Source organism: Chiloscyllium punctatum, chromosome 13, assembly GCF_047496795.1.
Source record: "Chiloscyllium punctatum isolate Juve2018m chromosome 13, sChiPun1.3, whole genome shotgun sequence".
In the NCBI taxonomy this organism is placed as follows: Eukaryota; Metazoa; Chordata; class Chondrichthyes; order Orectolobiformes; family Hemiscylliidae; genus Chiloscyllium; species Chiloscyllium punctatum.
In genome coordinates this window covers 90061313-90075704 of record NC_092751.1, presented here as the reverse complement: position 1 = coordinate 90075704, position 14392 = coordinate 90061313, and the positions used below count along the sequence as shown (strand labels likewise).

The 14392-nt window shown below is 46.0% G+C and overlaps 1 protein-coding gene across 1 annotated transcript in view; it reads left to right on the top strand.

Moving 5' to 3' along the window:
- Positions 1-1680: 1680 nt before the first annotated feature.
- The window catches only part of LOC140484636 (palmitoyltransferase ZDHHC17), a 37022-nt gene continuing 24310 nt past the window's right edge, over positions 1681-14392 (top strand). The window contains exons 1-3 of the mRNA XM_072583188.1: positions 1681-1827; positions 11181-11316; positions 14116-14226. Of these exons, the coding sequence (XP_072439289.1) occupies positions 1698-1827; positions 11181-11316; positions 14116-14226 (377 nt within the window). The 5' untranslated portion in view covers positions 1681-1697. The remainder of the gene's footprint in view (positions 1828-11180; positions 11317-14115; positions 14227-14392) is intronic.

The following is a 14392-nucleotide window of genomic DNA, read 5'->3' as shown; positions in this document are numbered from 1 at the left end:
TGGCCCCCAAATGCCGGGAGAATGTCCTCGCTGCCAACACCTCCTATCACTGGGAGAAGCCACTCCGCATGCTCCACACTCGCTGCTGACCAACCCGCCATAGAAAAGAGGACTAAAAGGAAAGGAAAGTAAGGCAAAAGAAAAGAGCAGAAGCAAAAGTAAAACAAAGAAGGAAAGCAGATGGGAGTGGATGGGCCCTGGGTCAAGAGTCTGCACACAGCCTTGTTATTCTGCTGCCATCTTGCTCAGTGAATGTAAGCTCACAGGGCTGGTTTGTGATGCAGAATGATGCTAACAGCGTGGGTTCAATCCCTACACCAGCTGAGGTCACTGTGAATATCCTGCCTTCCAACCTATCAGTTCTGGTCTCCCTGCTATCGGAAGGATGTTGTGAAACTTGAATGAGTTCAGGAAAGCTTTACAAGGATGTTACCAGAGTTGGAGGGTTTGAGCTACAGGGAGCGGCTGAATAGGCTGGGGCTGTTTTCCCTGGAGCGTCGGAGACTGAGGGTTGACCTTATAGAAGTTTATAAAATCATGAGGGGCATGGAATGGGTGAATGTTTATGGTCTTATGATTCTATTAATGTCAGGCCACTAGACATTCTGGATGCTGGTGGTCGGTGTGAACTCGGTGGGCTGAATGGTCTGCTTCCACACTGTGGGGGTTCTATGAATAGGCAAGATCTCTTCCCTGGGTTGGGGGAGTGCAGAACTAGAGGGCTTAGGTTTAAGGTGAGAGGGGCAACTTTTTCACGCAGAGGGTGGTGTATGTTTGGAATGAGCTGCCAGAGGAAGTGGTGGAGGCTGGTACAATTACAACATTTAAAAGGCATCTGGATGGGTTTAAGGACAGGAAAGATTTAGAGGGATATGGGCCAAGTGCTGGCAAATGGGAATAGATTAGGTTAGGATATCTGGCCAGCATTCACGAGTTGGACTGCAGGGTGTGTTTCAGTGCTGAACATCTCCATGACTGTCCCCTCACCTGAGGCACGGTGACCCTCTTTTTAAACCATCACCAGTCCCTTTCACTCCTAATGAGAAAGAATCCCAATGGGACTGACCTTTTCATGACAGTGCTGTGATCTTAATCTTGATCCTTCATATAAATTCTGCACTCGTGTTTTTGTTTTGTTAATGTGGTTGCTATTTGTCAACTTTAGTTTGATAACATTCCTACACATTGCACCTTGGGGTGTTTTACACCGTCAAAGGTGTCATAGAAATGTAAGTTGTTGTGACTGGCACCAAAGCGTGATCCTGACTGAGGGGAAGGTTCATTCACTATTTTTAATTATTACTATTAACCTATTTTCCTCATGAACCTGCTGAGAAATATTATTACATGATCGGGTGCGACTCCATTTCCCTTTCTGTAAATTTAATCTATTTAACTGTCCTTTTCAATTAAAATCATAAAGATAATCAACAAGAGCATTGATTCGAGCAGTGCACCGTCCAATGCGAAATATTGGGAAGATTATTGAACAAGTCTCAGCTGATCAATAAAAACGTTAAAAAATATATAATATATATTTTGTTTTAGAAGCATTATTCAATCCCAAAAGAAAATTTTTGCCGACCGAGTGTTTCTTTTTGCTGGGGTTACAATTCTGCAAACTGTGTGTTTTTTTTAAAAAAAGGTGTCAGTTTATTTAATTATTTTTGTTTCCGGGAGCTGGGCTGGAACTCTCGATGCAGCCTGTAGCCCCTCCGTCTCACTGGGCGGCTCCAGGCTCCGCTTTCTCTGAAGCGCTGACCAGGGGTGACTTGCAGCAATGTGCCCGCTGGTTGCAACAAGACCGGACTGTACTGAGTGCCAGAGGTAAGGGACATCAAGACCCTGACATGACACAGCAGCCTCTCTCCCCTTGAACCCCTTTACAAGAGCCTCTGCAGCTTGGCTTCCCTCCCCCAAAACACTCTTTCCCTTTGTGTATATGCATGAGAGAGAGAGAGAGAGAGAGAGAGAGAGAAATGTGGCCACAGTGTGTAATCCTCTCTTTGAGAATTTGCCCCTCCACCCTCCCTCCTGTTTGAAGTGTCCGGATAAATTCGCTTTGCTGTGGCCTGTTCCTATGGTCGGCAGCGCGGTCGATTTGAAGATCAGCTCCCTACAAGGCTTCCCAGTGAATTGACAAAGCTCGGCTCTAGACAGTGAACAGAGAGAGAGCGAGCTTCAGCTTGAGAGAGCAGAAGGTGTTATTCTCTGTATCTGACTCAATGCTGTGTTTTTCAGTGGGCTGTTTGACTTTGCTTTCAGTTTACAAGAGGAGGGATCTTTCCTCTGAATTTTTTTTAAAAAAGTAGAACGAGCTTTAGTTTAAAGGAGTAAAGGTAGCTTTACCCCGTATCCAGCTACATGTTGTACTTGTCCTGGCAGTGTTTGTTGGGATCGTGTGGAAGAGGCCTTCCTTTCATTTGAAAAGACTGGAGGGAGTTTAACTCAGTATCTCACTCCAACCTGTACTTGTCCTGAGAGTGTTTAATGGGACAGTGTGACGAGGGCTTTAGATTAGATTACATTACAGTGTGGAAACAGGCCCTTCGGCCCAACAAGTCCACACCGACCCACTGAAGCGTAACCCACCCATACCCCTACATTTACCCCTTACCTAACACTACAGGCAATTTATCATGGCCAATTCACCTGACCTGCAAACCTTTGGATTGTGGGAGGAAACCCACACAGACATGGGGAGAATGTGCAAACTCCACACAGTCAGTCACCTGAGGCAGGAATTGAACCCGGGTCTCTGGCGCTGTGAGGCAGCAGTGCTAACCACTGTGCCACCGTGCCGCCAAATTTCAGTTTAGAGGACAGGTAGCTTTACCCCATGTTTTCCTTGTCCTTGGAGTGTTTGGTGGGGACAATGTGGAGGTAGCTTTAAGTTCAGTTTTAAAAGAGTAGAGGAAGCTTTACTCGCTTTCTAGCCTGTCGTGTCCTTGCCTTCAAGTATTTGATGGGGATAATGTAGAGGGAGCTTTAATTTCACTTTAAAAGAATTTTACTCCGTTTCTGGTCTGTGCTGTCCTTGTCCTGAAAGTGTTTGGGGAACAGTATGGGGAGAACCTTAATTTCAGCTTAAAAGAGTAGAGGGACCTTTACTCAGTTTCAAGTCTGTGCTGCCCTTGTCCTGGGAGTGATTGATGGGGATGGTGAGGTCAGTTTAAAAGTGTAGATTTTTGCAAGACTTTTTTTTTTCATAAGGAAGGTTTGGTTCTATTCAGAGCTGGGTTGGTCACCAGAAGGAACACAGGTTTGAGATGATAGTCAAAAGTGATGGAGAGAGTGTATCTACACCTGTATCTATCCCATCCCAGACTGCAGGGGTTCAGGGAGGTGGTTCACCAACATCTTTTCCGAGGGAACTCGGAATGAGCAAAAGCTACTGGCCCAGCCAGTGACGCCTGTACCTAATGAATGGATAATGGAATGTTTTGAAAATGATTCTGGAAGTAGAGTTGTGATTGGAACGGTGGTCATTGTCACTGGATTAGTATTTCAGAAAGGTTTTTGTCAAGGACACCTGGTTCCTCTCCAAATGATGCCATGACCAGAGAGCTGGAGCGTCTATTTAATACTTTAGCTGAATAGTAGCAGCCTCCACAATCAAGCTTTTGCTCCAAACATTTCATTCTTTCATTGATGCTAGTGCAAGCTGTGGCACAGTGACTCCCAGCACGGCCCCTATGTGAACTGCCAGTGTTAATTTAATGACGGAGTTCTGTAGTTTGTACCTTCAGGGGTCCGTGGTCTTCTGTGTTTAAAAACCAAGTTACAATTCTGGATTGAGTGGTGCTTTGGAGAAGACCATCCAGTCAGTGTCAGCTCTGTGCAAGGGCAATTCATTGGTTGCTGGGGCGTTCCCCATAGCCCTGCTTCCCTTCAGAGGTGCAGATAAGGTGTCCTTTCCCTAGGATGGGGGATTTCAAGACTCGTGGGCATATTTTTAAGGTGAGAGAAACAGTTTGATAAAGACATGAGAGGCGATTATTTTGACACTGTTTGGATCGTGTATGGAATGAACTTTCAGAGGAAGTGATGGATGCAGGTATAGTTCCAGTATTTAAAAGATATTTAGATAAGTTCATGAATAAGAAAAGTTTGGAGGGATATGAGCCAAGTGCCGGTAGGTGGGACTAGTTTAGTTTGGGAACGTGGTGGGCATGGACTGGTTGGACCGAGGGTTGGACCGAGGGTCTGTTTCCATGCTGTCTGACTGTCAGTCTCTATGATCGTACAAACTCACTTTGTAAAACCATGAGATATACTACAGCAACAACTCCCATTGAGCTGCCACTCCATTAACTGTCTCCGTAAAGCAGAATTTGACATCGTGCTGCGTTAAGAGCGTGCCAAAGGAGTTATTACAAGGTAGAGAGATTTAGGGAGAGTGTATGAGGGGATAAGGTTGAAGCAGTTAGAAGTGTGGACCTTGGTAACAGAGCAAGGAAAATCAGACCCTCAACAGGACAACTATCCCAGAGGGCGAGGGGGCTCAAGGATATTAGAGTTAGTGGGCACCCCCTCTTCCCCCCCCCCCCCAGAAAGATTTCAAAGGGAGGATGAGGTGTTTTCTGACTGGGAATGTAGATCAGTGAGGACAGAGGTGATGGGTGAACAGGTGTCATGAGTAAAGACGGGACAGTGAGTTTTGGATGAACTCCAGTTCGCAGTGACTAGTTTGTGCAAGTACCCTGTACTCCATAGGGGTAGGTAAATATATCAGGTTCTGCAACAAGAGGTTACTAATTGTAGCAGAGTGTTGAGGTGCATATTAGGAGATTGGCAATCAAAGATTGGCCTGCATTCCAGGTGGAGGGTGGCAACTGTGTAACAAAGAAAGATGTGACTAAAGAAATTGAGGGTTTGGTTAAGAAAAAGAAGGAAGCATATGTCAGGTATAAACAGGATCGATCAAATGAATCCTTAGAAGAATATAAAGGAAGTCAGAGTATACTTAAGAGGTAAATCAGGAGGGCAAAACGGGGACATGAGATAGCTTTGGCAAATAGAATTAAGGAGAATCCAAAGGGTTTTTACAAATATATTAAGGACAAAAGGGTAACTAGGGAGAGAATAGGGCCCCTCAAAGATCAGCAAGGCGGCCTTTGTGTGGAACCACAAAAAATGGGAGAGGTACTAAATGAATATTTTGCATCAGTATTTACTGTGGAAAAGGATATGGAAGATATAGACTGTAGGGAAATAGATGGTGACATCTTGCAAAATGTCCAGATTACAGAAGAGGAAGTGCTGGATGTCTTGAAACGGTTAAAGGTGGATAAATCCCCAGGACCTGATCAGGTGTACCTGAGAACTCTGTGGGAAGCTAGAGAAGTGATTGCTGGGCCTCTTGCTGAGATATTTGTATCATCGATAGTCACAGGTGAGGTGCCGGAAGACTGGAGGTTGGCAAATGTGGTGCCACTGTTTAAGAAGGGCGGGAAAGACAAGCCAGGGAACTATAGGCCGGTGAGCCTGACCTCAGTGGTGGGCAAGTTGTTGCAGGGAATCCGGAGGGACAGGATGTACGCGTGTTTGGAAAGGCAAGGACTGATTTGGGATAGTCAACATGGCTTTGTGCGTGGGAAATCATGCCTCACAAACTTGATTGAGTTTTTTGAAGAAGTAACAAAGAAGATTGATGAGGGCAGAGCAGTAGATGTGATCTATATGGACTTCAGTAAGGCATTCGACAGGGTTCCCCATGGGAGACTGATTAGCAAGGGTTGATCTCATGGAATACAGTGGGAACTAGCCATTTGGATACAGAACTGGCTCAAAGGTAGAAGACAGAGGGTGGTGGTGGAGGGTTGTTTTTCAGACTGGAGGCCTGTGACCAGTGGAATGCCACAAGGATCGGTGCTGGGCCCTCTACTTTTTGTCATTTATGTAAATGATTTGGATGCGAGCATAAGAGGTACAGTTAGTAAGTTTGCAGATGACACCAAAATTGGAGGTGTAGTGGACAGCGAAGAGGGTTACCTCAGATTACAACAGGATCTGGACCAGATGGGCCAATGGGCTGAGAAGTGGCAGATGGAGTTTAATTCAGATAAATGTGAGGTGTTGCATTTTGGAAAGCAAATCTTAGCAGGATTTATACACTTAATGGTAAGGTCCTAGGGAGTGTTGCTGAACAAAGAGACCTTGGAGTGCAGGTTCATAGCTCCTTGGAAGTGGAGTCGCAGATAGATAGGATAGTGAAGAAGGCGTTTGGTATGCTTTCCTTTATTGGTCAAAGTATTGAGTACAGGAGTTGGGAGGTAATGTTGCGGCTGTACAGGACATTGGTTAGGCCACTGTTGGAATATTGCGTGCAATTCTGGTCTCCTTCCTATCGGAAAGATGTTGTGAAACTTGAAAGGGTTCAGAAAAGATTTACACGGATGTTGCCAGCTTTGGAGGATCTGAGCTACAGGGAAAGGCTGATCAGGCTGGGGCTGTTTTCCCTGGAGTGTCGGAGGCTGAGGGGTGACCTTTTATAGAGGTTTACAAAATTGAGGGGCATGGATAGGGTAAATAGACAAAGTCTTTTCCCTGGGGTGGGGGAGTCCAGAACTAGGGGGGCATAGGTTTAGGGTGAGAGGGGAACAATGTAAAAGAGACCTAAGGGGCAACTTTTTCACGCAGAGGGTGGTTATGGGTATGGAATGTGCTGCCAGAGGAAGTGGTGGAGGCTGGTACAATTGCAACATTTAAGAGGCATTTGGATAGGTATATGAATAGGAAGGGTTTGGAGGGATATGGGTCGGGTGCTGGCAGGTAGGACTAGATTGGGTTGGGATATCTAGTTGGACGGATTGGACCGAAGGGTCTGTTTCCATGCTGTACATTTCTGTGACTCTATGTCTTGGTTGTTCTTAAAGTTGCACCGATCTGAAAGGAAGCACAGCTTGGCTGTGGATAGAACCATGAAGGCACAGGACTTGCATGAAACAAAGTAATGTGGATCCAAAAACAGAGGTTGATGGAAAAGCTCAGCAGGTCTGGCAGCATCTGAGGAGAGAAATCAGCATTAATGTCTCTGGTCGAGTGACCCTCCCTGAGAACTGGAAGGGTCACTCGACCCGAAACGTTAACTCTGATGCCTTGCTGCCGCTTCACGCTGGTGTTCAGCTTGCGACCTACCCCCAGGAACGGTCTCCCACAGCGACACGCTCTCAGACCCGGCTCCCGTGCCAGCCTGGACACAGCCTTGCCTCCTCCATTCTCCATTCCCTCTGGGTAAGCTTGAGACGTTAAAATTTGCAGTGGGAGGGGGGGGGGGAGAAAACTGCAGAAAGGAGAAGGAAAAAAAATGAAAGATTTTCGTATTGGTTAAATAACAGAGTGACATCTATCTGTTCACCTTTTCAAATTTTACTCAGAGGATATCGGTGTCACTGGCTGGGCCCATCCTGGAGAAGGTGGTGGTAATCTGACTTTTTGAGGCACTGCCGTTCTTGTGATATTAACGCAACCACAGTGTCTTAGGAAGGGAGCTCGAGGATTTTGACAGTGAAGGAATAGTAATGTAGCCCCAAGTTATGATGGTGAGCGACTTGGAGGGGAAACTTGTGTGGGGTCATATTCCCTCTGCCCTCATCCTTCTAGATGGCAGAAGTGACGAGTTTGAAAGTCACTATCAAAGGGCTTTGGTTGTTCCAAGATAGACTCTGCTGTCACTGTCTCCCAGTGGAGGAGGGAGTGAATGTAGAATGGGATGGATGGGGCACAAGTGAAATAGGTTACTTTGACCTGCGGATTGTCAAACGTCTTGAGTGTTGTTATAGCTTCACTCATCCAGGTCAGTGGGGAGTATTCCATCACACCCTTGACTTGTGCCTTGGAGGTGGTGGACAGGCTTTGGGGAATCAGTAGGTAGATTCCTTCCTCTGACCTGCCAATGTATTTATAGAACTGATCCAGTTCAGTTTCTGGTCAATGTTGACTCACAGCAGGGTGCTGTAAATGGGAGAATTCGGCCTTGTGCTATCTGAAAATTGACATCAGAAGGCTGTCAATATTTTTGCAATGGACTGGACTTCTATGAAATTAAAAATTTTGAATAAATGTGTGAATAGCCTGTCCTTTCATGGCACAGAAATTGTAGAGACTTGAACGTGAGAAATTGTCCCAACGTACAAGAATCAGAATAGGAGAAAGTGAGGACTGCAGATGCTGGAGGTCAGAGCTGAAAATGTGTTGCTGGAAAAACGCAGCAGGTCAGGCAGCTTCCAAGGAGCAGGAGAATTGATGTTTCGGGCGTGAGCCCTTCTTCAGGAATGAGGAAAGTGTGCCAAGCAGGCTAAGATAAAAGGTAGGGAGGAGGGACTTGGGGGAGGGATGTTGGAAATGCGATAGGTGGAAGGAGGTTAAGGTGAGGGTGATAGGCCGGAGTGGGGGTGGGGGCAGAGAGGTCAGGAAGAAGATTGCAGGTTAGGAAGGTGGTGCTGAGTTCGAGGGTTGGGACTGAGACAAGGCGGGGGAAGAGGGGAAATGAGGAAACTGGAGAAACCTGAATTCATCCCTTGTGGTTGGAGGGTTCCTAGGCAGAAGATGAGTCACTCTTCCTCCAGGCGTCGTGTTGCTATGGTCTGGCGACGGAGGAGTCCAAGGACCTGCATGTCCTTGGTGGAGTGGGAGAGGGAGTTGAAGTGTTGAGCCACGGCGTGGTTGGGTTGGTTGGTCCGGGTGTCCTAAAGGTGTTCTCTGAAACGTTCCGCAAGTAGGTGGCCTGTCTCCCCAATATAGAGGAGGCCACATCGGGTGTAGCGGATGCAGTAAACGATGTGTGTGGAGGTGCAGGTGAATTTGTGGCAGATATGGAAGGATCCCTTGGGACCTTGGAGGGAAGTGAGGGGGAGGTGTGGGCGCAAGTTTTGCATTTCTTGCGGTTGCAGGGGAAGGTGCCGGGAGTGGAGGTTGGTTTGGTGGGGGGTGTGGACCTGACAAGGGAGTCACGGAGGGAGTGGTCTTTTCGGAACGCTGATAGGGGAGGGGAGGGAAATATATCCTTGGTGGTGGGGTCCGTTTGGAGGTGGCGGAAATGACGACGGATAATACGATGTATATGGAGGTTGGTGGGGTGGTAGGTGAGGACCAGTGGGGTTCTGTCCTGGTGGCGATTGGAGGGGCGGGGCTCAAGGGCAGAGGAGCGGGAAGTGGAGGAGATGTGGTGGAGAGCATCGTCAACCACATCTGGGGGGAAAGTGCAGTCTTTGAAGAAGGAGGCCATCTGGGTTGTTTGGGATTGGAAGTGGTCCTCCTGGGAGCAGATGCGGCGGCGACGAAGGAATTGGGAATATGGGATGGCGTTTTTACAGGGGGCAGGGTGGGAGGAGGTGTAGTCTAGGTAGCTGTGGGAATCAGAATCCCTACAGTGTGGAAACAGGCTCTTCAGCCCAACACTGATCCTCCAAAGAGTAACCCACCCAGGCCCATTCCCCTACTCTACATTTACCCCTGATTAATGCACCTAACCTACATATCCCTGAACACTCTGGGCAATTTCCTATGGCCAAATCACCTAACCTGCACATCTTTGGACTGTGGGAAGAAACCAGAGCACCTGGAAGAAACCCATGCATACATGTGGGAGAATGTGCAAATTAAACACTGACACTTGCCCAAGGCTGGAATTGAACCCTGGTCTCTGGCGATGTGAGCCACTGTGCTGCCCATATAATACCTAAGAGGATGGATGTAAGATGACTGAATAATGTCTGCCATGTTCCTGGGAGTTATGAATGCATCATTTAAAATGGTTGCAAATTAACATGAATCTAAACTGAACTCAACTGCTCTATGACTTCGTATAGAGGAAAAAGAACTAATGGTGTTTCCTTTTAGAGTTGGGGCATGTGTTATGTCGCTTTCGCTTTCATTTTCTGTATGATTTTGTATTTAAGAAAATGTTCCAGCAAGACAGGAGTTGTTATTCAACAAAATGTTCGTAGAGCCAAGTAACAAAGGCTCAGTCAAAAGGTTTAGGTGTTTAAGAAACATCTTCAAGGAGGGAAGAGGGATAAACAAGGAAGTATTGGCAGGGACATCCAGAGCTGAAAATGCAGGTAGCTCAAGACATGGATGCCAATGGCAGAGCAATGAAAAATGGATATCTACAAGAGGCAGACTTCAAGAAGCAGTGTGGCTCTGGAGCATTGTAGGGCAGACTCTTTTACAATTAATGTAATTCACTGTTTTCTTATTTTAAGACATCATGTTAAACACAAAATGTTGAAGTTCATTTGTTTGCACAGGACAGTTTAGTTCAAGCACAGTTTGTGTTTTGCTACTCAAAGTCTAAGTTAATAGGTGAGCTAAATCAAATGAATTTGAATTAAAGAGAAATGTTTGGCCCTCTATGTTTTGGTGCAACGTCAAGGACCTGTTCTGCGTTGTAATTTTCTATGTTCTAAATTGGTGGATGCATTTTAAATCTTTAATCTTTAAAACATCTTGTGCCTCGTTTTGCAAATCCAGTTTTCACCACGAGATGGCAGTGCTGTATGCTAATAAGCTAAACATCTTATGCCAGAAACAGACTGTTGCAGAAGAGTTTCCCCTCCTTCACAAGCCCTTTTCTGCCTCTTGACTTGTTGCTGTTTTCTACCCCATCTCCCCTCAATTAAAATAGAGCAGCAGCCTGTCTCAAAACATGGAGATATCAGGACAATTCTGTTATTTAACACACTCTCTGTTTTCTCATTACAAGTCCTTTTTACATTGACTGGGGAAATTGATTCTGCACATCCTGAAAGAGAGGGGCTTGCATTGATATTGCACTTCACAGCCAATTATGTACTTTTTGAAACATAGTCACTGTTATAATATAGGAAACTGGGCGCCCCCCCCCCCCCCGACAGCAAAGTGCTAATGATCAAAGAGTCTTTTATCTGCAATGTTAGGGATATGCTGCTGGTCTTCAAACTGGTGCCACGTGGAATTTTTTTTTACATCCACTAAGAAAGTTAGGGGGTGCCTCTGTTTAGCATGCATCAGATATTGGGCACCTCCAATAATGCAGCACTCCCTCAGTACCTCACATTGATTATGATGCTTGCACCTAGGAGTAGGGACTTGAACCTTGTTACTCTGAGGTGAGTGTTCTCTGGCTGGCACTGATTGTCCTGTAATTGTTGCATTCAGTAATGCTCTGTTTCTCCCACTCCTCTCTGTCTCTCAAGGTTGGCATGGGTTTACTCCACTTCACCATGCAGCATACCGTGGCCACAAGGCGTTGTCCTACCTACTACTAGAACATGGGGCAGACAGCAACATTCCCAATGATGCTGGAGAGACACCCTTTCATTTTGCCTGTAGGTGAGTATGGATTCCTGTAGAGGGGGCTGTCAACCACATAACATCTGAAGACAGACAGACAAAATGGCCACCAGTTGTTTCCAGGGCAACTAACAGGACTATTTAGAGTCCTAGAGATGTCAGCATGGAAACAGACCCTTCAATCCAACTCGTTCTTGCTGACCAGATATCCTAATCTAATCTATTCCTGTTTCCCAGCACCCGGCCCATTTCGCTCTAAACCCTTCCTATCCATATGCCCATCCAGATGCCTTTTAAATGTTGCAATTGTACCAGCTTCCACCACTTCCTCTGGCAGCTCATTCCATGCATACACCACCCTCTGCGTGAAAGCGTTGCCCCTTAGGCCTCTTTTATATCTTCCCCCTCTCACCCTAAACCTATGCCCTCTAGTTCTGGACTTCTCCCCCCCCCCCCCCCCCCCCACCCTAGGGAAAAGACCGTATTTGCTCATGTTGCTAATGGTTCTGCCTTGGGGAGGTTCATAAGATGGAATGTCACAAATGAAGTATTAAATTAAATTCAGATAGCCTATAAAAGACCTTTATCAGAACTTTGCACTCTTTATTTCCACGAACATGCATACAGAAAAGCAGGTGGTTGGTCATTTGGCATTTAGAACTTATTCCACTGTTCAGTTCGCTCATGACTGATCTGCATCTTGAATCAAGAGTGTGTTGCTGGAAAAGCACAGCAGGTCAGGCAGCATCCGAGGAGCAAGAGGATCGACGTTTCGGGCCGGAGCCCTTCGTCAGGAAAGGTGCTGCCTGACCTGCTGCGCTTTTTCCAGCAACACCACTCTCGACTGATCTCCAGCGTCTGCTGACCTTGCTTCCTCCTGATCTCCTTGCCTTTGTTACGCATCTTGTACCAGGTTTGCTGAAAAAGAAAATGTAGTTCTACTTTGTGATAAAGTTTAGAACTGACCTCTGTCATCACCAAGTCTTTGTCAAAGAGTTCCAGATGACCAGTGCTCTTTGAAGAAGTGCTTCACTTCTGAATGGTCTGCCTGTAATCTCCAGGATCTATTTTCTTGTTCTAGGTCTCCATTCCAAGGGACCATAAACCTGGGAGTAGAAGTAGGGCATTCAGCCCATTGAGTCTTCTCTGCCATTCAAGGAGATCACGGCTAATCTGATGGGTTGGTGACGATTCGCGACGGCAGATTCGCCGCCAATAATTAGCCACTATCAGTTCTCCACCAGCGTTTCCCCACTGGGGCCGTTTGACCTCTGGAGACTATTCACCACTGGAAATATATATATGTAGTGATTATTTTCCCTACTGCAAATTCTTTCATACTTGTCCATCCCTTTTATTTATACAACTACGTACTACATATTGATTTTAAAAAAAGAAATAAAATAAATATCATTTTGTTGGTTTATATACAAAAATGAGTTACAAACTTTAACCAGAAAAAGGAAATATATTTTAAAAATCTTCATAATTGCCACGTCAATTGTAGAGTCCAATATAATTAAATTCAAACCAATCTAGTATTGGTTGTAGTTGTTGAGGCACAAAAATCAGCAAGTGCTTCTACGTAGGTATCAAGGTCAGTAAGTGGCACAAAAGCCAAAGCAATTATCATCGTTTTTGCTTTTAAAGTACAATCAGGATCAGTGTTGTACTGCTGAGTTACTCCAACTGCAGCAATATACCTACGCATGTTTTGTGCCAAATGAAAGAAACAGCCCCTAATTCTAACTTCAGGAAAACATTCTCTCCTGGCACTGATAGCTGCCTGCTCAAAGTCACAGTGGATACACTGTGGTCTGGGATTAGGTACCAAGGACTTCACCATTTCAAAAAAAAACTGTCCTGTAACGAAAATAAGTTGTTACTGAAACAACACAAATACTACCTTAACCAATATAAATACAATTTTATATAGGTTAGATATGCTCGGCGGTCAAAGGGCAGTGGCTAATCATCGGTGGCGCATCTGCTTATTTACAGAATCGTCTTCAGTGGTCAGTGGGTGGTGGCTAAGTGTCCTCGGCGGTCAAAGGGCAGTGGCTTATCGTTGGCAGTGAATCTGCTGTGACGAATGGTCCCATCCTGGATCTGATAATCCTCCAATCCACTTTCCTGCCTTTCACCCCTAACCATTGATTCCCAAACTGTCTATTTCAGCCTAAAATATACTTCATGAACTGACCTCAACACCCTCTGTGGTAAAAATACAACATGTTCCTAAACCTGTGAGGGGAGGGTTCCTTCTCGGCTCTGTTTTAAATGTGCAACCCCTTATTCTGAGATTATATCCTCTGGTCTGAGACACTCCGACATGGGGAAAACAACCTTTCCATATCTCCCCTGTCAAGTTCTCTCAGAATCTTGTATATTCCAATGAGTATAGGCCCAACCTACTCAACCACTTCTAATCAGACATTCTCTCCATCCCGGGTAGCTGGCTAGTGAACCTTCTCTGGGTTGCCTCAATGCCAGTATGCCTACCCTTAGATAAGGGGCCCAAACTGTTGACAGTATTGCGACTGTGGTCTGACCAGTGCCTCACGTAGTATCAGCAAAACTTCCTGACTTTTGAGTTCCATTTCCTTTGAAATACAGGACAACATTCCATTTGGTTTCCCTGTCAGATGCTGAACTTGAAAGAAGAGCTTCTATCCCCGTCCTTTCCTCCACTCAGACCTGCCCTTCCCCCTTTACCCCAGCCTGCCTCCCTCCCACTCTCCACCCCTATTGTTTTTTTTTGTAATTGTAGGTTTACTTTTACCTGTACATGCAGAATGACTCAAACCAGGGTCTCTCCTCCTTCCTTGCTCACTGCAGGCGTGGGGCGCTGTGCATTATGGATCAAATGGTGAAGAGAGGGGCGAATGTGGCAGCACTGGATTACCAAGGGAAGACAGCCCTTCACCAGGCCGTGTCTGGTGGCAGTGTGTAAGTATCGATATTCACAGGCCATCTTGCTCACCTGGGGCCACCCAGCCTCCAGCCCCTTCTATCCCATTAGCGTGTCAGAATGGGGTGTGCGGGGAAATTCCAGGGAGTAGCAATGTCGGGGGGGCGTTTCAATATCGCCATTATGGATTGGGGTGGTGTTATC